Source organism: Mauremys reevesii, linkage group 2, assembly GCF_016161935.1.
Source record: "Mauremys reevesii isolate NIE-2019 linkage group 2, ASM1616193v1, whole genome shotgun sequence".
Taxonomy (NCBI): Eukaryota; Metazoa; Chordata; order Testudines; family Geoemydidae; genus Mauremys; species Mauremys reevesii.
In genome coordinates, this window is record NC_052624.1 from 195,587,622 (window position 1) to 195,614,490 (window position 26,869).

Consider the following 26,869-nt stretch of genomic DNA (forward strand, 5'->3'; position numbering starts at 1 on the left):
ACTTTTTAAATGTAATAATTTTTATACCCAGGAGACAAATGTGTGTAGTGTAACAACAGAGTTTCAGGACCATCTTCAAATTGTGTAATGGAAAATGAATACATGCAAGAATTTTCAATGCATTAAATAAAGTGGAACAGATTTCTTCCAATAGCAAATGCAAGGCTATTGGAAGCTGACACATTTTTATGAGAAAGGGGATATACTTTGTTTTTATAAATATAAAAAAGGAAAAAAGCAAGACAGTGGTGCTGTTTACTTAAATAACACTGAAATCTCCTTTGAGTGATATGTGCTAAAATCAGCACTTTTGACTTCATAATCCAAATGCATGAATTATTTTATCTTCTCACCAACAAGGAGATTATTATAAAATTGTTCTCCCATCACCTTGTTCATTTAACACCAACATAACACCTTACTTTTATTGAACTGCATACGCTTCATACTTTTTTCACTTTCTTTTATTGAAAATCTTACATATGTGACTAAAAGTCATGGGTAATTATCTTTCAGTTCCATTACAAAATCGGTCATCTATCTATCTATCTATCTATATATATATCTATATATATAGATTTAATACAACTATAAGCAAATCTACTGAATCATGAAGCAATGATTGTCTACACAAATGTTATCCAAATTAAATAACTGTGTTGCAGATGATCAAAATTACGTTTTTAATGAGGCTGAAGGCCACTTTCACATAGTTAATTGATAATGCTGGATTGCAAGAATTACAAAACCTTGAGGGTATTTTCCCCCACCCCCATGTGCAATCCATACATTAGAATTCCACTTTAAGGGTCCTCTTTTCAGAAAGAAGCACTTTCAGGGTGAACCTCATCCACTATGGAGTGACTACTTGCTTCATACTTAGGCCCTAACCCTTCAACACTTATGCATGCTTCTGAAGTCCTAGCAAAGTCAAGTCATTTCAATTTAACACATGAATAATGTTTGTAAGATCAGGGCCTTATTTAGGAACTCATCTACATATGTTTCAAAAAGAAAAAAAATGGAAAGAATATTAAAAGAAAACATTATTGTTACTTGAATATATGCCTTATTTTCTAGTAATAAATCATGAAAGATGAAGTATAAATATTGTCAGAATTATAAAAAAAAAGTCTTATTCTAAGAAACCCTACTTCAAAATTGTACAATATTTTAACCTACTGCAATTGTCCTTCTATTTTGGCACTCCTGAATCAGTGTAGAAAGTATGTGTTGTGAAGTTAATTCCTCTGGGGAAAATACTTATGTGAGTCAGGATCAAAAGATGGATTCTGGAGTTTATAGCATTACATTGCTTAACATATGAAAGAAAATTTTAACACTCTTTTATTGTGATTCATTAACAGCAAAAGAGAAGGGGAGAAAAAAGCACGGTCTTTAAAGTCTTCCAAGCGCATAGGACATGTGACCTTGAAAACTAAATCTCGCACTAAAGACACTCCCAACTACCTCTGAGGCGTCTTTCGAAAATGCAATGTACAAATATTTTATTCAAATGCCTCAGACATGGTAATAGCTCAGAAGAATGACTGTGTGTCCTTGTAGCTGTGCTCCTTTCTGAGAGATGAATGGCGGGCTCGATTGCTTTACTGTAATTTCTCCATTTCCATGCTTCATTTCCTTCATGTATCTGAGACTGGAGAAAAATCAGCATGTTCTGACGAGTCTAATACCACGAGGCAATAAAATGGACCTGAATTTAGCAGAGACTGGAGCTCCAAAATAAATATAACTCTATATGACAAATTAAAAAAAAAAGATAAATTCTCCTGTACAAATCAGAAGAGATAATAAAAAATAACAAATAGACAGCAACTTTTTGCGTACCTACACAGGCATCACAAGACCGTTTTCAAATTTAAGAATCCATTTCCATGTTTTTTATTTTATCTGGATTGTAAATTAATTCAATAAATTGATGACAAATATTGCAGGTTTTCTTAGCATGGTTTGCAATTATTTTTGTTTGTTTTGATAACCCTAGGTATTTACAGAGATTTCTGATTAAATAGCTCTTTTCATCGCCACCAATAAAAATATTCTGCTGGGTTTGGTTTTTTGTTTGTTTGTTTGTTTGTTTTTTTTGAGCAAGCAAGCTGCATGCAAGACTGTAAATAAAATTTGCCAAAAGATTTTGTATCAGAAAAGTACAATATATATTGTAAGATTGTTTTGAATGGAAGATTGTGTTTGTTTGTTTCCTCTTCTACCTATCCCTTATTAGAGACTTTGCAATCAGGGCCGGCTCCAGGCACCAGCTTATCAAGCAGGTGCTTGGGGCGGCAACTCCGGAGTGGGGCGGCACTTTCAGGTATTCGTCGGCAATTTGGCGGAGGGTCCCTCACTCCCGCTCGGAGCGAAGGACCTCCTGCTGAATTGCCGCAGATCACAACTTTTTTTTTTTTTTTTTTTGGCTGCTTGGGGCGGCAAAACCCCTGGAGCCAGCCCTGTTAACAATCTAGACATGGCAGTACTGTGAAGGCATCTACAGGGTATCATTGGCTCATTGAAGTCACAGTGCACAACATACTCCTAGAAGTTAGTTGCCTCTGCAGGTATATGAGGGTTGCTATCTATTTGGATATGGCTGAGCATCTCATTTTATCAAAAATGCCACCAAATGCTCAGGTTCTGTGTGGTCAGTGCAGTCCCTAGGACAAGTCTAATGAAAATATGCTTCACCAAGGCAAAAAAAAAACCTAAAAGGTTAAAAATGGAGAAATATTTACAACTTGCCTTAGTCCAGATGTTGAGTTTTTGTTTTTGTTTTTCTTCAGTTCATTTACATAGAAAGGCTCCAAGGCTATGAGTAGAAGCTGTCAGGTCCAGTTCCATACATATCCGCAAGTCGTTTAAAACGAGGCCCCCAGTCACTGAGGTAATCATAATTCTGATCAGAGTTTGAACTGATGGAATCTAAAGAGCTGAGTGACTCAGCCACTGAGCCATTTCCCTCAAAGGCATATGTCTGCAAGGAATCATATGGCGGAGCACAGGGATCCACATCAGCCTCTTTTAGTCTCTCCCAGATAAATTCCCTAAAAATGACATTATCTGGGATACTTTTAAAAGTTGGTCGGCTCAAGAACTGAATCTCGGGAGTCACATCCCTTCTGGTCTTGGTGTCTCGGATGATGTTGAGGTTTCTCAAGGCAGCCATATCAAAAGCCTCCGTGTCTTCTTCTCCGCCGCCTTCATCATCATATCTGACTATGTTTTCCCTGATGTCTCTCTCCTCATCAAAAATTAGTGGCTCTTTTTTCCGCCGTCTCATGGTGACAATTAGCAAGACCAGCACTGGAACACAAAAGACCAAAGTTTTAGTGAAGCTGAAGTTTGAATTTATCCTCCACTCAGTTCTTTCCCAGTAGTGGAACTATTCCTTAGTTTACACCATACAGATCCTTTCCTTATCCATGGAACACAATGTCCACATCATGCAGTTAGATTTCGAATCACTAGTAGGTTCTAAAATGGCTTTTAAACAAAGACCTTTTAGATATTACAGAATCTATTTCTATTTCCACAGTAATTCTGACTTAATGTCTTCATCTTTAATGCTATATCCCACACTATCTGCTAAACATAAATTTAAGAGCCAGTTGAGGCTGATTATTACCATCTTACAGCCACAAAATAAAAAAAGAGACCTTTTTCTGAACTACTAATTGCCCAAGCGGTAAAAGCACATTCATAAAGATACTGCATGGAGTTTAACAACTGTAGTTTGAGAATGGACTGAATTAAAGTATGCCACCATAGGTTCACTGATAAAATACCTGTTCCTTGATTGGGAAACTCTGAGTAGTTAAGTAATGTCTAATATAAGCCTGTTTTGAGTTCATGGATTAAAAGCATCTCTATATTAGACTGCACTTTGCTTTAATGTGCAAAATAATATTGTTGGTGCCTGTGAATTATGTCTAATGAGAATTGCAAAGGCAGCTTGTAAACACAACCCCTAAAGGTAATGGTTTAAAAAATTCTGATACTTCAGGTTTCTTTTTTTAAGCTTAAAAGCCAAGATTAATTTATAGAGACTTAGCCAAAGTACAAGGAGGAGATTCACTCCAGGCATATAATATACTTCCAATCATTTACAGTTTAAATATGTTTTGGTAAACAAACAAGTACTATTCATAAACATAATTTGAAGGGACTAATGTGAATACTACATTCATGTTTGAGAGATGACAGACTGTTACTCATCCTCCTAAAAATGATTATTTTATTTTAACATTGAAGCATCTGAATAACTTTGATGGGATTAGTGGGAGCTATAATGCATACTTAAGGTTGTAAAAATCAGAAGACATTCAGTAGTAAAGCTGCTCTTCCACCCTATCTCATAGCATTGTGCCTTGGTGCTATTTTAAAACTCTCCTATGAATATATTTTTGTAAAAAAATACATGATCCAAGGTTATATTCTTTGCCCCACAACACTCACGTACTTCTGCTGGACGTTACACAGACTTCCTGAAGGGAAAAATTCCTGAAAGCTAATTTAGATCAGTTTTGGTTTAAAGGAACTCAGTTCTTCTTTGGGCTGATTCTTTGAATGCCATGCTTCTTCATGGACTGAACTTTTGTTTCAGAATTCAAAACACTGAATATAAGGTTTTATAATATAAACAGAAGCACAACCAGATATATAGCAATATTAGGGCATACCACAATAATAAGAGTAGTTGAACTGAGATATTACATAATGAAATATTAATTAGACACCATTAACCCAAAGACATATTATGGGCATTAAATACATAAATAACTACCTTGGGACACTACCCAACTACGTGAACTGTCCCCAAGTATTCTCAGGTGTGACATCAATTCAGTACATAATGCAGGATTGTCATCCCCATGAGAACATCTTTTCAGGGAGGTATTTTCTACAAAGATGTCAATCTACAAACAGGGCATAATTTAAGATGTGGGACAGGTGGTAAAAATACCAAAGCAACTCAAAGTCTTTCAGACTTCTTTTCTGTTTAGAAGTACCACACCATCCTTTTTATGTAGCTTTTCCAGTCCAGTGTCAAACTGGCTTACAGCACAATCAGACTTCAAAGACAGGTTTTTGCAGTTCCTTCCTGGGCACATTGTGTGCCTTCTAAAAGTAAGACTGAAACAAGTTTTCTTCCTGAAGTTTTCTCTTTTTGACAAATATAGTAAGCAATACATTATTTTTCATGTAGTAGCTACAGGGCATGCATCTAATGATCCATCTATTAGCAGATGCTTTGTGATTGTGAATTATTGCTGCATCAGCCTATATTTTTTGCATGACATCTACTGGCACAAGAAAGACATACATTACTTTAAGGCGGCACTGGTTTGATGAACACTATTCTGAGCCACATTTACATCAGTTTGAAATATTAGGAGTTTGACCTTTAAAAGGGATTTGAGTCATTTCCAAACATTTTTGTGTTAGCAGAATATATGTTTTGTTGTAAATTACAGTATGGTGAACGTAATATGTACACTCCCTCTGTCCCTATACACATATATATATCTCCTAGACACAATGGTTAAATTTCACTCATAACAGGTTTTCTTACTAAAAGTGATATTTTTAAATGAAAGACAAATTATGTCGCTATCAGTGATAAATTTGTGATTTAATTTAAGATCACTATAGACAGAACTAAGGGTTTTCTCCATCTGTTAGTTCTTCTTTTATATTTTTTACCATGTCAGTGTGACAATTTTTATTGCCATGTAACAAGCATCTAATCACTTCCTTTACTCAAGTGTAGATGTGTTTTCACACTCCTGTCATGCTGAGCAGACTTCATTTTAAGATTTAAATACCTGCTAATAAGTGAAAAATATGAAACTTAGTAGATATGCCTGCCTAGAGGTACAATAAAAATCAAGATAAAATGAATGTTTTATGTAGTATGCCTTGTACATCCCACTCTTGCTTGAAGCCAAGAAAAATATGAAGTCTTTCAAAAGGTTAAACATTTTAGCATTTAGATGGCTTTAAAAGATTATTAATTTCTAACTACTCCAGCAGCTATGAACAATAATGTTTAACCTCAAATGAACAAAGCCTTAGCTGCATTGCAGGGACTGTGGAGATTATTACAGGCCAAAACCAAACATCTGTGGTACCTAAAGCAAGCACGTCTGATTTTAAATGTAGTCTATTTCCCATTATGGCCTATTTCCTTTCCCATGTTCGTCACAGAACCAGTGATCAAGTGGTAAAGCGTGCCTGACTGAATGACTAGAAAAGCTAATTTTATAGATTGTACAGTGGAAATAAAAGTATAGCACAAGCATTAGGTATAGATATTAACACTAAACTACCACACAGACAATAACATCACTGGTTGTTATATTTAATAAGCAAAGCAGCTAATACCAATTGTTACAAACAACTAATCCATGAATAACCAGAACAAATAATGGCTGGGACTACACTTGGATTTTGTACCAATTCAACTAGCTTGGTAGAAAAAGCAATTGAGTTAAATCATTACAATGCCCTTATGTGGATGCAGTTATACAGATATAAATATATTTATATCAGCACAGCTTGTTTGGATACATTTTGTCAAAATCAGCTATTCTGATAATTGATACCTTTCTGTCACTGCAACCATAGTAAGGGTTGTAACCATTTACCTTAATCTGTTTCTGAACAAATAGAGTTCAGTCAGTGCAAAAACTGTGTGTAGACCAGTCCCAAGTATATTCCTTTGTAAGTCAGTGCCTCTCAAAGCCATTGTGAAATGTGTGTAAATTTGAAGTTCTCACTTACCTTAGTAGGCTGTCACCCAGCATGTCTCCCTGTCTCTGTTTTTGTTCTAGACTTTCATTTTGTACTCAAGGCAATTGCTGTATCATTGTAAAGATGTAATAATAGCCAACAGACAACTCAGAAGAGAGGACCACAAACAGGGCTATAAAGAACAGCATGCAGCTAATACCCACTGCCATACAATAGTCCCTTAAGCATGTTCTCTAATATAGCTATAAACTACATCAGGCTTTGAATTAGTTGAATTGGTTCATGCCTTGGGTGTGTTATGAATCCTGAAGCTAAAGCTGGGTATCTTCAACCATCTAAGAAATGCCTCAGTAGCGTTCTAATTCATATACTCCTATGGCTAGTGCAATCAGATAGCTCTTGTGGTTAAAGTAGATTGGGACTAGGAGATCTGTTCCCAGATCTGCACAAGTTTTCTGGGTAAATCAACCTGGCTAAAATTTTCAAAAGTGACTGGTAATGTTGTATGCCCAATTTGAGAGATCTTAGCAGGGGATGATTTTCAGAGAGCAGGTTCTTAGCACCATCTGAAAATCAGCCCCCCTTCAAGGTATCTCAGGTTGGGTATCCCAATATTGACTCACCCCAAAACACCATTTACTTAAAAAAATATAGGCCATAATCTCGTTATGAGTCAGTTTCACATCCTGTGTCCATCTTATCTATTTAGAATGTAAGCTCTTTAGGACAGGGACTGTTTCTTACTATGTATTTGTACCAAAATTGCACAAAGAGTCGCATATCTCATTAGGACTCATGCATGGTACAATAATATTAACAATTAATAAACAATTTGTATCTAATTTTATTTTAATTTTTAAATCTACTTTTGGAAGTTTAATCATATTATTATATAATATAGCATATAGCAGTGTATATAATGAGGTGCAAAGACCTTTTTTTTAGTATGGGATAGGAAAGTGGGTGCTGACGGTGGGTTACCATTTCAAGTATAGAAGCTAAAAGTAGGGAAAGCACATTATAAACCAGACTCTGATTCTACCGCACTGCTGTTTCAATGAAATGGAAATTCCTGAGCTCTGGAAATAAGTTATGTGTAGCTTTACGTGCAAACACTTCTTTTTGTGAGCTTTTACATATACATATAATAAAATTGTAGTTACACACTATGTTAAATGCTTATTATAAAAACAATTATTATTGCATCTGTGAGATGTTAACTGAAAAATAAATTACACTGAATGAAATTACCATATAATTATCAAAGGAGTTAAATATTTCCTCTCATATCTTAAAAGCATTATGTACAGTATAAAGTGAATGACACCCAGCATGGCACTTTTCATACGCTCTTCGTAGCATAAATTACAGCCATGTTTTTGTTGAAAACAACAGCTCTGCTGCAGAGTTGATACTGTGCAGCTTTTCTAAGACTATTAGAACTTTCTTGTGGAACACAGTTTAGAAATCAATTTTCATTAGTCAAACTAGTGGGAGAAAAGCTCACCACTTTGGCCCCTCCACTTTGAGGCTCTAACTCTGACATTCACACAGGACTACATCTTCAAAGTCAGTTGTTTAACAGGTACCTGCAGCTTTGCATGTAAGCATCCAAATGTGACTTTGTAGGCAGAAAGTGGTAACGGGCTCAGCTATGCAAATGTCCATTTGGACAAGCAAAAGTGAACTTTGTGGGGATATTCAGATGGCCAGTTCTGAAACCCCACAAAATGCAGTTAATGCCAATTCTTTTGACACCTAACATCAACAGCCAGGCAGCAAGCAGCCATGTCCTTCATATGCCGCAGAACAAATTATTTAGATAATATGTTCTGAGATTCTCTCCTCTTCTCTTTGTCAGTGCTTGTGAACAGTCTCCAAGGGATAAGAAGGAGCACTGTGGTGCCATAAGTTATCTGCTGCATTCCAACCCCGTTGCACTGAAGAGAATAAACAAGTTACTACCTGGCAACTTGACAACTAACAAGTTGGGTCTCTGTTGAATGATTTCCCTGAGAAACACTGTCTCCTGTTTAAGAAACACACACATACACACACACACAACAATCCTGTACACCATGGAATATTTTTACACGTCTTTGAAGATAACCATCTCATTTATTTATATGCCAGAAATGATGGTATGTCAGTGTTGGGTGAAATGGCTTTCTATGAGTACAGAAATTGTATTTCTGTAAAGTACTTTGGGACAGATCCCAAGTTGTGCAAACTTGTATTACTCTGTCAACTTCAACCAAGCAATGCCAATTTATACCAGATAAGGATCTGGCCCTTAGTCACTGATCTAAGTGTGCAAATATGGGAGGGCATGTGTTCAGGAACTTTCTTTAGTCGTGCTGATGATCAGGGCAGTAATAATTTTTTCCATATGGCTCAATTCCATTTTTAACCTTATTAACCTTACATACTGTTCTTAAGTATTGACCGAGCAATTTAAGTACAGCAAAATAAGTAAAGAACAAATTTGAAAAGCTCCCTGCTTTGTCTGTCACAGGTTTTAAACACCAGAAACAAGAAACACTGCAACCTGTGTACAACCACTGTGTAAATTGACTGGGTTCTCCATACTGTTGTTGTTTTATTGGTCCATTAACAGTGATCCAGGCAGTCTCTGCCTGTTAGTTTTGAGCCTGTCTGGGCAGTCCAGAGTACCAGAAGATATGATGCCTCAGGCAGGCACAAGGCATTCTTTGGGGAGGTGTGGCCTGCTCTCCACCAATGCATCTAATTCACTCCTGAAGTCACTTAGAGACTTCAAAGTAACCAACACCAGGAATGGCACTGGATCCACACAGTGGAGGAAACTACAGTAAAAGCCTCTTGATTGGAATCACCTAAATTGATTCTGTATTTTAGCTACCTCTGCGGCTACGATACCAAACTGTGGACATTACAATCTCCCTACGCCTTTTGGGATGAAACGCTTACCAAGAATACTCATATAAACCTTGATCCAGCAAAGTACTTAAGTATGACCTCAGCTGGGGCTTCAAGAACACTGGGACTGCACCAGAATCTTGCACTGGGTGTGAAAAGATTAGGGAAGCTCCTTAGTTCCCCTTTCTATTCCACAATCTTGAGTTTTTAACACTGTCACTGCCTAGTCAATTTGACTTCAGTCTCCACAGGGAAGTGAGAAATCCTGATACAACTAAGTTTCTAGTGTGATTTCATAATTTCAAAATCAGTTTTTCTCCCTCTTATCTAGTTTCAGTTTTGCCTCGGAATGTAAAATGCAACTGTGCTAACAGCTGCAGGTATAACAAAAGGACAGTGTGCAAATGCTACTCAATTAAATATGCTAATTCTCATCAAGAAATTAACTTGTGGCATTTGCTATATGTCTTTTGCTCTTTGCAAAACAGTAAATATTATAAATGAATATCTTTACAAGAAACAAACTATTGCTTATAAATATGCATATTATATATTCAGTAAGTAATGTGAATGCTGCCAGCTATATTATGTTCAACAAGAGAGAGACTTCCATAAATCCATTTTTTCACCTGCAATGTCTATCTATAACTATTGTATTAGATGCAACTGATATTATTCCTTCTACCTGTACTTTCTGGCAGATTATCTTTGACATTATTTACCCAAATTTGAATAGCCAAACTAAATGGCTTTATGTGGCTCATGTTATAAAATGCCTCTGTTTCTGGATTATTAGCTTTTCTTGCCTAAAGAAAACTGAGGATATAAACAATAAACGAGGTGTGCATGTGTGTGTGTGTGTGGGGGGGGGGTTGTTTGTTGTTACTACTGTACTTTGTGTGTAAATGAACAAAACGCCAAGGACATACCTAATAATGTCAGTACACAAGCAAGTATTGCTATAAGTGCGCCAGTGCTAAGTCCTGCAGGCAAGATGTATGCTTCTGCATTGCATGTTTGGGCTATGCCGTTGGCATCACAGTCACACACTCTGATAGTGAGGGTATTGGTGCTACTAAGTGAAGGCGAGCCACTGTCCACAATGAATATTGGCAAGTAGAAAACAGACTGTTCCTGCCTCCGGAATCCATTTCTCCTGGTTAGCACAGATGCGGTGTTGTCTAGAGGAAGAAAAAGACAAGTGTAAGAAACTCAGAATTTCTAGAGGAATAGTCCACAGGTAAAAATGCATTTTTTTTTCTGTCTGATGGACTTTAAGTTTTATATTATGTTATTAACTTCTATTTCCTGGTCATCCACCATAAGGAGCTGCAGTGATATGATCTGCTTGAGGTTCTAGTTCTAGCTCATGCAAAAACAATTAAGGCCTATATTTACCAGTAAGGCTTATGCTGGAATTGTGGAGGTCTATAAACTTTATTCACACTTGCAGTGCCACATTCACGAAGCAAAATCCCAGAAGGGCTGGGGCACTGTAAATGAGATTAAAAAGTTTGCGCTTCACTTGTTACTTTATGTAGCTATACGGTGTATCAACACACATTTCACTTCTAATTTTACAGGCTCTGTTTCCCCACTCTAAATGTGCATTGATATTAATGGAAGTTAGATTCACACAGGAAGAGGAGCCGAGGAGAATAAGCATCTGAAATCCACATTGTCACAGCTTGGGTCACTGTGTATGACTACCACAAAAAAACCCCCACAAAAAACAAACAAAAAAACAAAAAACCCATGGCAACAACACACACAAACACATATTTGTGTGTGCAAATGCACAATTAGGTAATAGCACATCTAATTATTTGTCTGCATGCACAAAGACCCATTAGTGTACACAAATAATGCAAGAATCTGCACGTATAATGGGAGTCTGCACTTTTTTCAGGCTTACCCAGTGTACAGGAGTTTAAAACTGATCTATAAATGACAATTAGTTTATATATTCAAGGTCACAAGTGAGCTCCTCAAATGGTGCACCTAGTGGCTTAAAGACATATGCAATGGAACCAATCACTTCAAAATCCATAATCACATCTCAGGTATCTATCATAAGAAAATAAAAAGCTATATAGCCTCTAGTGACAATAAAATAGTAGAATAGCTGAGATTTAATTATCAGCTCACAAAGCACTCAAAGATAGGTTTTTAAAACTTAATTAAGCTGCTCAAATAGATATGGCGGTCACAACTGATCTGTAATGTTTAGTACTACGTTTTAAAAGATATAAATAATAATTTTTCCTCCTGAATAAAGACAGTGAGAAATGACTATTTGCTGACGGTTCCTGACTGCACTCAACAAATGAATGGATAATAAAGAATCAAACCTGTATATTTGGCAGGTATTTAAATTTTTAAATATTTTTTATTAAACATGTTTTAAAATATATTAAAACAATTGAATATGTATTAGTGACTTGTTTTGTGACTTTTTCTTTTTCTTCCCCATTTTAAAGTTTCAGTAGTTCAGAATAACACATAATTAATTTACTTTTCCTAATAAACAGCAAAATGAACACTTTGTGATCAGTAAATACTTGTACCCATGCTTAACTGTTCCACTGAATTCAACAAGGCCACTAACATACTTAAACTTAAGCATATGCTTAAGTGCTTTGCTGAATTGGAGCTTAAAGGCCCAAATGTTCCAAGAGCGATGCACAAAAGTGTGTGTGTTTGTGCAAATCCTGACAACCAAGGATTATTGTCCCTCTGTGGTACATATGAAAAAGTACATATACACTTTTGCACACACCCATTAGAAAATATGAGCAATTATTTCTGAGCACACAAGTCTGGTAAGTACAAAGTTAGATAATCAAAAAGGGACAACTTCTGCCCTTACTTACACCTCTGTTGACTTTATTGCTGTGGCATGGGGTGTATTGATCTGGATTGTATGTTCTCTGGGGAAGAGAGTGTATTTTTACAATATTATGGTACTTAGCACAATGTGTCCCAGAATCCTGCCTAGAATCTCAGAGGGCTAATGTATTCTAAGTAATAATATTAATAATAATAATAAATGCATTCGAGTCTTTAGGTCATGATCTAGAAAATCACTTCAGCATATGCTTACTTGACTTCACTATTATTGTTAATATAAGTAAAGTTAAGCACATTGGAGAAACAAACTGTGGACAGCTGAATAAGGTTCTTTATCAACAGACTGATTTTTTTGTATTGTGGTCCAGGAAAGACACTTCATTTCATTTTATATTTAGTTTGTATTATTTTTATTCGGGTTAAAAGGTGAATCAAAGTGTGGATACAGTTTGAAAAATAGTCCATAAAAATAGTGCCTTTTCACTCAATTTATGTTTAATCATTTATTTTATTATCAAGAGCAAGTTTTTTACTCCATTTCACATTGCAGAGCAAATAGAGCAGTGCAGCAGTGAGATGGGGGTCTATTGTATTCTATTTGCTTCAACCATTAGCTAAGCAGACTGACAATGTCCAGCTGCCATACATATACAGCAACTAATGAGAACGCCAATTAAGAGTGTGTTCTCATCTATTTTCAGTGGAAATGTGATGCCAATGATGGTCCTTTGTGTAGATCTTCGGGGAAATACAGTCCTAGACAGTATGTGTAAATATTGTAGGTAGCCTAAAAATTGAGCACTCAGCCTTCTCCTCTAAAAACATCATTCAGTTGCTGAAAAGGTGGAGGTTTTTTTTTCCAAAGGAATTCTCATTTTGCCATATCTTTGGGGCTCATTTCTTTATGCCCTGAGTTATATTAATAAAACATGAGGCCCAGGACATTTTTCAGTCACTGCTCCCAAAGTAAAATCTAATTTGGATAAAGACCTATAATACAGAAAAAAAAGTGAAAAAAGGCACTTGGAAAAAAAAAAAGATTTGAAGCCCCGCTGTTTAGCTCAAGGCTCAAAATGATTTAAATAACAGTTTCTTCCTCTTGACAGATAATCTCTAGATAAAAGTTACTTTGCTGGGCTGATTGCTCTTAATTAATATCCTCACTGGCAGGGAAGTTCACCTAAATGATAATCACCATGTGTCTGAAAAAAGGGTGGTGGTCACCTAAGGCACCTAAGTCAGTGCTCACCTACGGCACCCAACCACATTTATATTTTTACCTTTGTTGTCTTGCAGAGTAAAGTTGTGGTTATTTGCTGCTTCTGCTGTCAAACTGAAGTAGAACTGGTGACCGCTGGGTGGGTCATCTTTATCAACGGCACTGATTTTCTGGATTACCTGAAACGAGAGAGTTAGTTTGAAGTTGTATTGGGTTTTATATTTTATATAATACAAAGAAGTAATACACGCATGCCCTATACATACAGTGCTCATGGTCAAGTGATAAATTGCATTTGTCATGCACCTTCAGCCACCTGACTTGCATTCTGCCCCCTAACACCTTGTTCTAACATTTCAACCTCGTAAGCAATTTTAGACTTTCGTCTCCCATCTCCCTACTGAAAACGGTGCAAGATAAATACTTTTCCTTTCCTTCCACTACCCCAAACTGCACTGGCCCGAGGCATTATGTGGCCAATATTCATCCAGTGACAGGTTAAAATCTACTACATCACCACTCATTAAGGCTAGGAATAAGAGTTTTATAGTGTTGGAAAGGGAACACCTTATGTGTGAAAATCTAGCACTAGAGAAAGAGACACAAGCCTCTCACAGTTATTTGTGGGTGCAATTAATGTCACATTGTGTCTGCAAACCACAGGTGTAAAAGTAAAGGCCAGATTTTAGAGTTAATTAAGGATGAATAAAACAGAATTGAGTATTAACTTAATCAACATATTCTGAAACATGACAAACCATACAAAATATAACAGACTAGACCAGGGATCGGCAACCTTTGGCACGTGGCCTGCCAGGGTAAGCACTCTGGTGGGCCGGGCTGGTTTGTTTACCTGCCGCGTCTGCAGGTTCGGCCGATCGCGGCTCGCACTGGCCGCGATTCGCCATTCCAGGCCAATGGGGGCAGCGGGAAATGGCAGTAAGCACATCCCTCGGCCCGCGCTGCTTCCTGCATCCCCCATTGGCCTGGTGCGGTGAACCCCGGCCAGTGGGAGCCGTGATCGGCTAAACCTGTGGATGCGGCAGGTAAACAAACCGGCCTAGCTTACCAGGGTACTTACCCTGGCGAGCCATGTGCCAAAGGTTGCCGATCCCTGGATTAGACCACTAGTGGGCAACCTGCAGCTCATCAGGGTAATCTGATTGCGGGCCGTGAGACATTTTGCTGGCGTTGACTGTCTGCAGGCCCGGCCCCCGGCAGCTCCCAGTGGCTGTGGTTCACTGTTCCCAGCCAATGGGAGCTGCAGGAAGTGGCAGGCCACAGGGATATGCTGGCCACCACTTCCTGCAGTGCCTATTGGCTGAGAACAGTGAACCACGGCCACTAGGAGCTGCAGGGGGGCGTGCCTGTGGATGGTCAATGTCAGCAAAATGTCTCACGGCCCGCGATCAGATTATCTTGATAGGCCACATGCGGCCCGCGGGCCACAGGTTGCCCACCACTGGACTAGATTCATGTCTTTGATGTTTATAATTTGTGAGTATGTGGTCATGAGTATCTGGACTAATTGTTTAGAGCCAGGAACAGTGTGGGCAGATACTCATATGTAATTTGGTCAGTCCATCTTAATTCTCATGGCTTACAAGACCCACGCCGGTTCAGTTCTAGGTTTCTTTTGAGCAAATGCGGCTAATCATGCTAATTTCTGTTGTAATTTTAAATTTTGTTGTAATTTTGAAAAATGGACAGAACAGTGATGTCTTTCATGAAAGTGGTGGAAGGCTGAGATTCTGGGAGATAGCACAGAGGTGGAAATACTCCATGCAGAATAAAACTGCCTCCAGTGTTCTAGGGGGTAAGAGGTTGGAGCAATGTGAATGGATCTCTTTGGGTCTGATTTTCAGAGGTACTTAGAACAAACAATTCGAGCTGAAGTCAATTTGTGCAAGGGGTGCTCAGAACCTCTGAAAGTCAGGCCTTGTGAGGGCAACCTTGTGCAAGTTCTAATACAAGAGAACTGTCACAGGGGATATTGTGGCCCTGAGACCCCTTTTTCCTAACTCAGCCAAACTTGTGCCACCCACATTTAAGTTTTAGGAGTGCTAGAGGATATAGGACTCAGTCATGTGAAGTGCTGAGCACTTTTACTTCGTAGTGGGAATTAAGGGTGCTCATCTTTGCACAGAATCAAGCTTGCATAGCATCATTTTGCTATGCAAGGACATCTGGAGTTTTACACGGCTTGTGCACATCTAATTTTTATTTCTGCAGCTCTTTCACCGTAGCCAGTCTGGTGGAGTTTTTAGACTTTGTTTAATATTTGTTTATGCTGCGCAGCCATTCCAAATTGTCATTTGTATTGCAATAAGCTGACTGTCTTTTATCTTAACGCTGGCATCATTTCAAAAGAAATTACTGTCTAACCAATGTGAATAAACATCTGGAAGTATTGATCTGCACCTGGCCAGGCTGAGCATTTTCACAGACAGTGGTCTCATACTCCATGGCAAACTCGGGGGCATTGTCATTGATGTCAAGGATAGTGATCGCCACATATCCTCTCCCAATCTGTGCTGGGTTCTCTGTGGAAAACAAACAAAGACATAAACAAACACATAAACAGAGACCCTTTACAAAAAATTTTTTTGATCAGTATGCCTTTCATTTGCATTTTTTCTTGTGCACAAACCTGTCAAAATGAATTAAAATACCCCCTAGAAATATAATGAAAAATAAACTCTAGGGTAGAAATCCTGTTCTTTTTTCAGACAGTGGGAGTTTTGCCATTTACTTCAGTGGAACCGTATTTCACCATAGGGGTCAAATTCTAATTCCAATGTATAAACCTCAGGAGCAAAAAGTCCCTGGGGTGATGGGAATAAGGTGACATAAAAACCCTGCCATCTCCTGTGGGCTCACAGCCAGTCAGCATAGTACCATTCACCTAGGATGGGGCATGATTTGAATGGATATGAGATGCATTTATTCAGTTATTTCCCCTCAGTAATTTAGGGGAGCCCATGACAGAATTTATGGCTTCCCTGTAACTGTGGGAAGCATAAGAGAAGTACCATCTACCCACCCAAGTCAATCTCCTTGCAATTCCATTACTATTAAGAGTGAATCTAGTTCTAGGAATCTAGCACCTTTACTTGCAGACATGGTGTAATTCATCTCAAATCTGAATTACATCCCCAAATTGAAGCAATCATGGATTTTAGCAATACGGACCTATACTTTCTACTGGAGTACAAGACAATTGCTAATCTGTGGTGAAAGGGGTATTGCACAGTAAACTGATAATCACAGAGTTGAGAGGACATGTGTCTTAATGAATAAAACACCTGTCTGCAGTGAGACAAGTCTAAATGACTGCATAAGGTGTGAAGGTCCTTATCTATCTATCTATCTATCTATCTATCTATCTATCTATCTATCTATCTATCTATCTATCTATCCCTTATTCACAACACAGTCCTCATCACATTATCTATAATAAGATCTAAGGTCTAAATTTTCATATTTTTATTCAATGCCATCAAGCAATTATTATAATTCAACCTGAAGCTTTTGTTCCTTCTATGTATTAAACTTTTAAATTGTAACTTACGACTCTCCATAGCCAAGACAGTGATGTTATGAACAGCATTAGTTTCTCTATCCAAAGACTTGGCAGTTGTAATGACTCCAGTGTTGGCATCAATATTGAAATATCTCTCCAGGTCTGTGTTTCGGTCGATTGAGTACCTAGGTGAAAGATTAAAGAAAACTTTTGATTTATGTTCAACTATAGTTTGTTAAAATGTTTCACTAATTTCTCACTAGATAGAAAGAGCACTCATTGTTTCCCCCTTGTTGGACGCTTTTTGTCCAATATTGCTCAGGTTTCCTGGAAGAAACAAAGCTGTATATGCAGCCTCTCAATGCTACAAAGTGAACTGTGCTGAGAGATGCTGGCTCCGTTCCCATACACAATGCCTTCTTAAGTGAGGTTACAGGTATTGCCTTCTCTTTTCTTACTTTCCTCCTTAAGGTAGCCATTCATTTATTCATGCAATAGCATAATCCTGAACCCAACCTAATGTGAATCACAATTGGAAGCTTGCCACAGGGCTGTATCAAATTCATGCAGCTCCCAGCAGAGCTGGCACTGAGAGGAACAGAACTTCTGTCAGTAGTGGAAGAGCTCCTGTCTTCTCTGTGCTACAAGGCTGGGGAAAAAATGTGTGGAGGAGTTCAGGGGATTACATGTTTGACTGCCAGCTCCTGGTGTTTTATTGTCATTAGACAAACACATTGAGTTTCTTGGCTTAACATATTGTTTGCTAGGAAGGGGGAGACAGCTCAGCAACAAATAGAAAACAACACAGAGGAAAGGGAGAACCTGTCCACTGTTTACTTTTTCTGTGTGAAAATGGGAGATGGGATTATGCAGTTTTAGGTTTGCTAACAATGACGCCTTGACATACCATTTTTATTTACTACTCAGTGTGAGTTAAAGAACCATCATCTGGTCAAATGTTAAAATTACTGTCATGGCAATGCAACTACTTCACTTTTGGTATAATGTGGAAGGTCAAATTACAGTAGCTATCTCAAAGAGATCACTTCCCAGATATAACGACTATATCCCATTATGGATTTGTATTATATTGTACTATGCCAGTTAGTTCTGTGCTGTACTACATTGCTTTCATTTGTCCCTTTAGACTGCAAGTTGTCTGGAACAGAGACTTGTTATACACTTGGTGTTGCTTTACTGTATAATGTTATGTACTGAGGGTGCTACGTCAACAGAAGCACTAATGGAAACTTTTTTGCTTTCATCATTTAGAACTTCCCCTCTCTCATCAGCAAACACTGCTTTTTATTTTATTGTATTTCCTGTCTTTTCTATTTCCATTTTTCCTTTTCTCCATGCCAGAGCTGCTGTGTATTTGGTCAGCAGTGCTCATCAACTGTTTCATAGCTGGCATGTTATCCCTAGAGAGTATGCTGTACCTGTCACTTTTGCAATGCAGTCAGTCTTCCCCAGTAGCAGGGATTCAGTCCCTTGCTAAACCCCAGGTTTTCCAGTTATTAAAACTATCACTGAGCAATCTGATGAGCCAAAGATTTACTGTTTTAAAAACAATGGATTACATAAATTGCAACACATATGTGTAGAACAAGAAGAAAAATGAATGTTCTTTAAACATTCTGAAAAAGAGATTTCCCCTAACACTTACTTACAAGTACTGCATCCATACTCAAATTCCAAAAATCTATTTCAATGTGATTTAATCTTTTAATTCCTTACTATCAGTTGTATTTGAAAATTAGTTAGGCAGGTCCTTTGTCAAAAATATTTTAAACCTCAATAACCCCTGCTTTTCTTACCACATCCTCTATTTTTCTTAGATGTCAAGGTTTAGAAGTGTCTACTCTTATAATTACACTATCCCACCCAAAATTTCAAGACATGTATGTTTCCAGGCAATTCAGTTCTTTAGTCAAGATCAATTTTCCTTCTTGGAACATATATTGTTGAAATAATCATCTAGACTTCCTAAATGGCTGTTTTATGCTCTTCCAATCCTGGTGAGTCTGATCCTTGATGTAAATTATAGCAGACTCAGGACAGCTCTAATTTATATCTGTGGTTTCTCAAGGCGTGATTTCGGCACCCAGGGATTACAATGTCATTCGCACACCCTGGCTATTTCCGTATTGTTTTCTCCAATCACACCCCCTCTGTGGAGCTGAGCTAATACCTGATTTTTTGATTCACTTGTAATTCTGAAAAACTGGGGGGGGAAATTGTTTCGGGAAAAATTTTCAGAAAATTGAAATATCAAATAATAAAATTTCATTTCCAGTATTTAAACATTTTTATTTCATTAATACAATTAAAGGAAATTTCAAGAGGAAAACTCATTTTGAATCGAAACATCAAAAAAAAGTTTTGTAAATGTTGAAACAAAATGTTTCAAAGAAAGGGTGGTGGGTTTTTTTTTTTTTTTACACAAACAATCTGGTGAAACTGAAATGAATAAAGAACAGGAGTACTTGTGGCACCTTAGAGACTAACAAATTTATTTGAGCATAAGCTGTTGTGGATGCATGCAGTGGATAATACTGTATTTTCCACTGCATGCATCCGATGAAGTGGGCTGTAGCCCACGACAGCTTATGCTCAAATAAATGTGTTAGTCTTGAAGTACCACAAGTACTCCTGTTCTTTTTGAGGATACAGACTAACACGGCTGCTACTCTGAAAACTGAAATGAATAAGTGAACCATTCTGATGTCGCTGAATCTGCTTTTTTTGCAGAAAAAAGTTTTATCTGAAAAATTTTGGCCTGCTCTACCCTTGAGTCCTACACAACCTTGAGATGCCTGGAGAGATCATCAAGATGCCAATTAAGCTAGTTTTATGGTTGCTTTGTGCTGCTGGAGTGGTGCAAATTGACAAAAGTAAGATCAAGAATTTGACCGTCACCTTTTTACATGAAAAAAAGAGTACAGTGAGGATGGATTGTATATAGATGGAAGTTGGAACTAACACTAACCCTTGCAGTTCTGCTAAAACCAAATTTTATAAACCAGATGCTAACAACACTGCTAGAAAACACTGCCATGGCAGAGAGAGCTTAGTGAAGATAAATGTCAGAAGTAAATCCATGCCAACTCATCCATCTAGTACTTGTTTGTACATGTATTTTGAATCTGTTGCTAATCTATATTGAGAAAGAGAGAACACATATGTCACCTCTTCAAGTGAGATACATGCTTTATTTGTACATATGAGGGTTGCTGCATTGTAAATTACAGAGCCACAAGACAGTGACAAAATCACCTTTAATAAGTGTAAATAAAATTAGATAACAGAAAAGGTGAAATAATTAATTAGCACAATATAAGGTTTTCACTGTGTATGCCAAATGAATAATATTAACAATAATAACACTTAGCAGCAACTTTCTCTTAAATAAATTGCCCTATTTTCCACGGACCTTGAATAGGTTAGAATTTCTGTGGGACAGAAATATTACATAAAACTGTTATTTATACTGTCTGTATGCTGTGGATATCATTCTGACATCTAGTATTAACACCTATACAGTACTTAGAAAAAGAATTACAGTGATCTGGCTGTGTTTTAACTTATGTGATCATTTTCTGTCACTGTCCCTCTCTCCCCACACAACCATAAACATAAAATACACTCATTTTATATGCGGCTCCTTGTCATATGTTCATAATACTTGGATCCCAAGCATGATATTATGGAGGAATGGCAGATTCTCCACCTAACCATGCAAGGGAATACCTGAAATAGATTTTTCATTCCCTCCTTCGTAGGAGGGAAATGTGATCACATCTTTCCCTGTGGTGATGGCAGATATTTGACCTCAATGGGACCAGTAAAAGGCACACAGACAACGTATCTGAGCCATCTTCTCTATCCTGTTTAGGACACCATTATACTTATTGTAACCCCCTGCTGAGTCTTCATCGCCTACATGCAACCAAATATGTTTCTTGACTCTGTCCATTTCTATGATATATGGACAATTCATACTGTGGTGATGATATGGGGAAATAGTTAAAATTGTTTGTGGAACCTCAGTTCCAAGTTTCTAAACTACAATATTACAATGTTTTTGTTTTTACTGTTATTCATATATATTACTATAAGGCTTAGTTATAAGGTTCTTTTCACTTAAAGGCTGCGAGTAGGAATTTCAGAAGCACCTAAGGCTGAAAATCAATAGGACTCGTGCGCCTAAGGAGACCAAAGCCCCGAGGTAAGTGGGGAAGTGGGATATCGGGAGAAAGCACAAGTAGGTGAGTGCAAGAGGGGAGGGCTCCTGCCCCATACTGGGACACCAGGACGATCAGTGAGTTATCTTACATGCCTATACACAAATGCAAGAAGCCTGGGGAACAAGCAGGGAGAACTAGAAGTCCTGGCACAGTCAAGGAATTATGATGTAATTGGAATAACAGAGACTTGGTGGGATAACTCACATGATTGGAGTACTGTCATGGATGGATATAAACTGTTCAGGAAGGATAGGCAGGGCAGAAAACGTGGGGGAGTTGCGTTGTATGTAAGAGAGCAGTATGACTGCTCAGAGCTCCAGTATGAAACTGCAGAAAAACCTGAGAGTCTCTGGATTAAATTTAGAAGTATGAACAACAAGGGTAATGTTGTGGTGGGAGTCTGCTACAGACCACCAGACCAGGGGGATGAGGTGGACGAGGCTTTCTTCCAGCAACTAACAGAAGTTGCTAGATCACTGGCCCTGGTTCTCATGGGTGACTTTAATCACCCCGATATCTGCTGGGAAAGCAATACAGCGGTGCATAGACAATCCAGGAAGTTTCTGGAAAGTGTAGGGGACAATTTCCTGGTGCAAGTGCTGGAGGAACCAACTAGGGGAAAAGCTCTTCGTGACCTGCTGCTCAAAAACAGGGAAGAAATAGTAGAGGAAGCAATAGTGGATGGGAACCTGGGAGGCAGTGACCATGAGATGGTCGAGTTCAGGATCCTGACACAAGGAAGAAAGGAGAGCAGTAGAACAGAGACCCTGGACTTCAGAAAAGCAGACTTCGACTCCCTCGGGGAACTGATGGGCAAGGTCCCCTGGGAGAATAACATGACGGGGAAAGGAGTCGAGGAAAGCTGGCTGTATTTTAAAGAAACCTTATTGAGGTTGCAGGAAAAAACCATCCCGATGTGTAGGAAGAAAAGTAAATATGGCAGGCAACCAGCTTGGCTTAACAGTGAAATCCTTGCTCGTCTTAAACACAAAAAAACAGCTTACAAGTAGTGGAAGATTGGACAAATAACCAGGGAGGAGTATAAAAGTATTGCTCAGGCATGCAGGAGTGAAATTAGGAAGGCCAAATCACACTTGGAGTTGCAGCTAGCTGGAGATGTTAGGAGTAACAAGAAGGGTTTCTTCAGGTATGTTAGCAACAAGAAGAAAGTCAAGGAAAGTGTGGGCCCCTTGCTGAATGAGGGAGGGAACCTAGTGACAGAGGATGTGGAGAAAGCTAGTGTACTCAATGCTTTTTTTGCCTCTGTCTTCACAGACAAGGTCAGCTCCCAGACAGCTGCACTCTGCAGCACGGTAAGGGGAGGAGGTGACCAGCTCTCTGTGGAGAAAGAAGTAGTTCAGGACTATTTAGAAAAGCTGGACAAGCACAAGTCCATGGGGCCGGATGCGCTGCATCCGAGGGTGCTAAAGGAGTTGGCCGATGAGATTGCAGAGCCATTGGCCATTATCTTTGAAAAATCATGGCGATCGGGGGAGGTCCCAGATAACTGGAAAAAAAGCTAATGTAGTGCCCATCTTTAAAAAAGGGAAGAAGGAAGATCCAGGGAACTACAGGCCAGTCAGTCTCACCTCAGTCCCTGGAAAAATCATGGAACAGGTCCTCAAGGAATCAATTCTGAACCACTTAAAGGAGGGGAAAGTGATCAGGAACAGTCAGCATGGATTCACCAAGGGCAAGTCATGCCTGACTAACCTAATTGCCTTCTATGATGAGATAACCAGCTCTGTGGATGAGGGGAAAGCAGTGGATGTGCTATTTCTGGACTTTAGCAAAGCTTTTGATACAGTCTCCCACAGTATTCTTGCCAGCAAGTTAAAGAAGTATGGTCTGGATGAATGGACGATAAGGTGGATAGAAAACTGGCTAGACAGTCGGGCTCAACGGGTAGTGATCAATGGTTCCATGTCTAGTTGGCAGCCGGTATCAAGTGGAGTGCCCCAAGGGTCGGTGCTGGGGCCGGTTTTGTTCAATATCTTCATTAACTATCTGGAGGATGGTGTGGACTGAACCCTTAGCAAGTTTGCAGATGACACTAAACTGGGAGGAGTGGTTGATACGCTGGAGGGTAGGGCTAGGATACAGAGGGACCTAGACAAATTAGAGGATTGGGCCAAAAGAAATATGATGAGGTTCAACAAGGACAAGTGCAGAGTCCTGCACTTAGGACGGAAGAATCCCATGCACTGCTACAGACTAGGGACCGAATGGCTGGGCAGCAGTTCTGCAGAAAAGGACCTAGGGGTTACGGTGGATGAAAAGCTGAATATGAGTCAACAGTGTGCCCTTGTTGCCAAGAAGGCTAATGGCATTTTGGGTTGTATAAGTAGGGGCATTTCCAGCAGATTGAGGGACGTGATCATTCCCCTCTACTCAGCACTGGTGAGGCCTCATTTGGAGTACTGTGTCCAGTTTTGGGCCCCACACTACAAGAAGGATGTGGATAAATTGGAGAGAGTCCAGCGGAGGGCAACAAAAATGATTAGGGGACTGGAGCACATGACTTATGAGGAGAGGCTGAGGGAACTGAGATTGTTTAGCCTGTAGAAGAGAAGAATGAGGGGGGATTTGATAGCTGCTTTCAACTACCTGAAAGAGGGTTCCAAAGAGGATGGATCTAGACTGTTCTCAGTGGTAGAAGACGACAGAACAAGGAGTAATGGTCTCAAGTTGCAGAGGGGGAGGTTTAGGTTGGACATTAGGAAAAACTTTTTCACTAGTAGGGTGGTGAAGAACTGGAATGGGTTACCTAGGGAGGTGGTGGAATCTCCTTCCTTAGAGGTTTTTAAGGTCAGGCTTGACAAAGCCCTGGCTGGGATGATTTAGTTGGGTTTGGTCCTGCTTTGAGCAGGGGGTTGGACTAGATGACCTCCTGAGGTCCCTTCCAACCCTGAGATTCTATGATTTTATGATTCCTAAATTATTTTAAAAATCCAACTCCTTAAATATATACAACCTTTATCTTAAAAATGATTTTTGCCTGGTAATTATACAGAGTGTGGAAAGTATACACATAATATATAATTAATTAATAATTATATTGTAGTACAAAGAGTGAGCCTGAAGCAGCTGAATAATAAAGCTGAAATAATGCAGACAAACACATATGTTTCAAACAAATAGCTATAAAAATATAATTTGCTAAACAAATGAACCTCCAGTTTGTTCTTCTTGTGAATACAAATTCTACAACATACACATTATCAATGCATCCAGAAAATGCATCATGTCTTTTTTGTACATAGTTTTCTCTGTAATAGGTTTGGCATAATTGATTTAATAGGGACATAAGCTATGGTTTGTGGATTCTTCCCAACCGCTGCTGAACTTGGATAATCAAGTGATTTTTTGTTTCAGAATCCTGAATATCATATATTTTAAAGAGATTGAAATAAATTGTTTGATCAAAGCTACTGCAACAATGGAGTCAAAATAAGCAAACTTTTCAAACAGCACAGACATATGCCGCAAGGGAAAAAACTAAATAAACCCTTCTGGTACAAATGAATAATCCTTCAATATAGTGGACAAAATGTCATGAAAGGACAACATACATACATATGTATGTATGTACTTACATACATAAACAAAGCCTTATAATTACCTAACAGGGCTGTTCGAGACATCGGGGTCATGGGCTGCAACTGTTCCAATGATGGTGCCAACCTTTGCTGCTTCAGACACTACCATGGAATACAAACGGGAGGTAAATACAGGGGGCTCATCCACATCCTCCACAATTATCTTCACTGTTGTCATATCGCTAAAGGGTCCCAGACTTTGAAAGTGAGAGTCAACATGCTTATTTGCTGCTTCTATCCTCAGTGTATAGCTTGTCTTAGCTTCGAAATCCAGCTCCTAGAAAGAGAAAGTTATTTTGAAATTTAATTACTAATTAAAGAGATGGTGCAGCAAAGCTCTTTCATTTACAAATGTCAGTATGTATATAAAGAACTTTGCCACTGGTATCCAGGCAGCATTTTTGACTGGCAGATCATAGAAAACTACTGATTTTTACCATTTAGCTTGACACTATTTGCAGTATCTCCTTCCATCTAATCCAAGATATTTTGATTGACTCCAAGGCTGCCAATTAAATGCTAAAGTTATTTTCCATCAGTGCATTAATTTAGTAGTTATAAAACAACATGCCACTGCCAAGGGAAAAAGCAAAACTTCAACAGGAGAAGCCAGTGCTACTTAACCAAAATAGAGTGAGAGTACAAGCCGAAAAGCAAAACTTTACCATGTGGTTTTAATGAATCCTTGTTGTAGCATATAAAGGCAAATGAGACATATTGCCTGAAGGGGATTTTCAAAAATACCCACATTGGGCTAACTCTGCTCCTACTGAAGCTGATGTCCAGTGATGATTATTTTTGAAAATCCCTCTCTACAGATGAAATCCCCTTGGTTTTCCAGGGCCAGAATTTCACCCAATGTTTTTAATGTGTGTGAATCCTTCATTTTGTATTATGAATATTTACCATCAATATAATATCACCTTATAATTTCCTTTTTACTGCACTATGTAGGGCTACACGTTTGGCAGAGAGGTTACTCATTAGAAATTCACATTTAAATGACTACAACAGTTGGACAGAATTTTGAGACAGTGTTAGAGAGATACTGACCAATGGCATGGCCCAAATGCAGAAGCAGTTTGGATACAATGCACTGCAGCAAATCAGCATCACACTGCATTGTCTGCATCATAGCATATTGCATTTGGATGTAGTCCAGAGAACATCTGATCTAGACTATTTATCAAACAGTCTATGAAAAAGTTGCTTCGCTTGGTTTTGCCTCATTAATATCCACTATATACATATATTTTTCGCAGACAATTAATACTATATTAGAAGTCAATAAGAAACACACAGCACTCAATATTCCAGACCCAATAATCTTTTCTAGAATACAAGAGTATGATTTGGAGAGTAGCCCCCATGAAACTAGAGGACAAATTTTACTGATGTTGATATGACATCCTGCTGCAATAGAAGTCCCTGAAAGAAAGAAGTGAATTAATATCAGCGATATGCCCATACTCTACAATGTAATGTCTCTGGCTACCATGAAGGTCTAAACCTGATGGAGTCAGGATGCACTGAGTGCCTAGATACCTAGCTACCTTCTACATTACAGAAGTATTCATTTATAGACAACAATGAAGGGACTGAAGCCTTGCTAAGTCTGCAGTTTGGTTAATCAGCTACACTTTCAAACTATGTTCATGAGACTATAAAATACTTACAGAAAATTGGTTTGATTGTACAGATACTGGAAAAAATTGTTAGCATCTGAAATGCCCTGCCACAATAATCTGCTGCTAGCTGCAAAACA

General features: G+C 38.5%; 1 protein-coding gene across 3 annotated transcripts in view; it reads right to left on the reverse strand.

Annotated features, from left to right (window-relative positions):
• Positions 1-2,429: 2,429 nt before the first annotated feature.
• Positions 2,430-26,869, reverse strand: part of LOC120399305 (cadherin-7) — a 109,074-nt gene continuing 84,634 nt past the window's right edge. For all 3 annotated transcript variants that reach the window (XM_039527458.1, XM_039527459.1, XM_039527457.1), the window contains exons 7-12: positions 25,128-25,381; positions 17,307-17,443; positions 16,157-16,278; positions 13,797-13,914; positions 10,596-10,847; positions 2,430-3,318 (exon numbers count right to left, since the gene is read on the reverse strand). In XM_039527458.1, the coding sequence (XP_039383392.1) occupies positions 2,825-3,318; positions 10,596-10,847; positions 13,797-13,914; positions 16,157-16,278; positions 17,307-17,443; positions 25,128-25,381 (1,377 nt within the window). In that variant the 3' untranslated portion in view covers positions 2,430-2,824. The remainder of the gene's footprint in view (positions 3,319-10,595; positions 10,848-13,796; positions 13,915-16,156; positions 16,279-17,306; positions 17,444-25,127; positions 25,382-26,869) is intronic.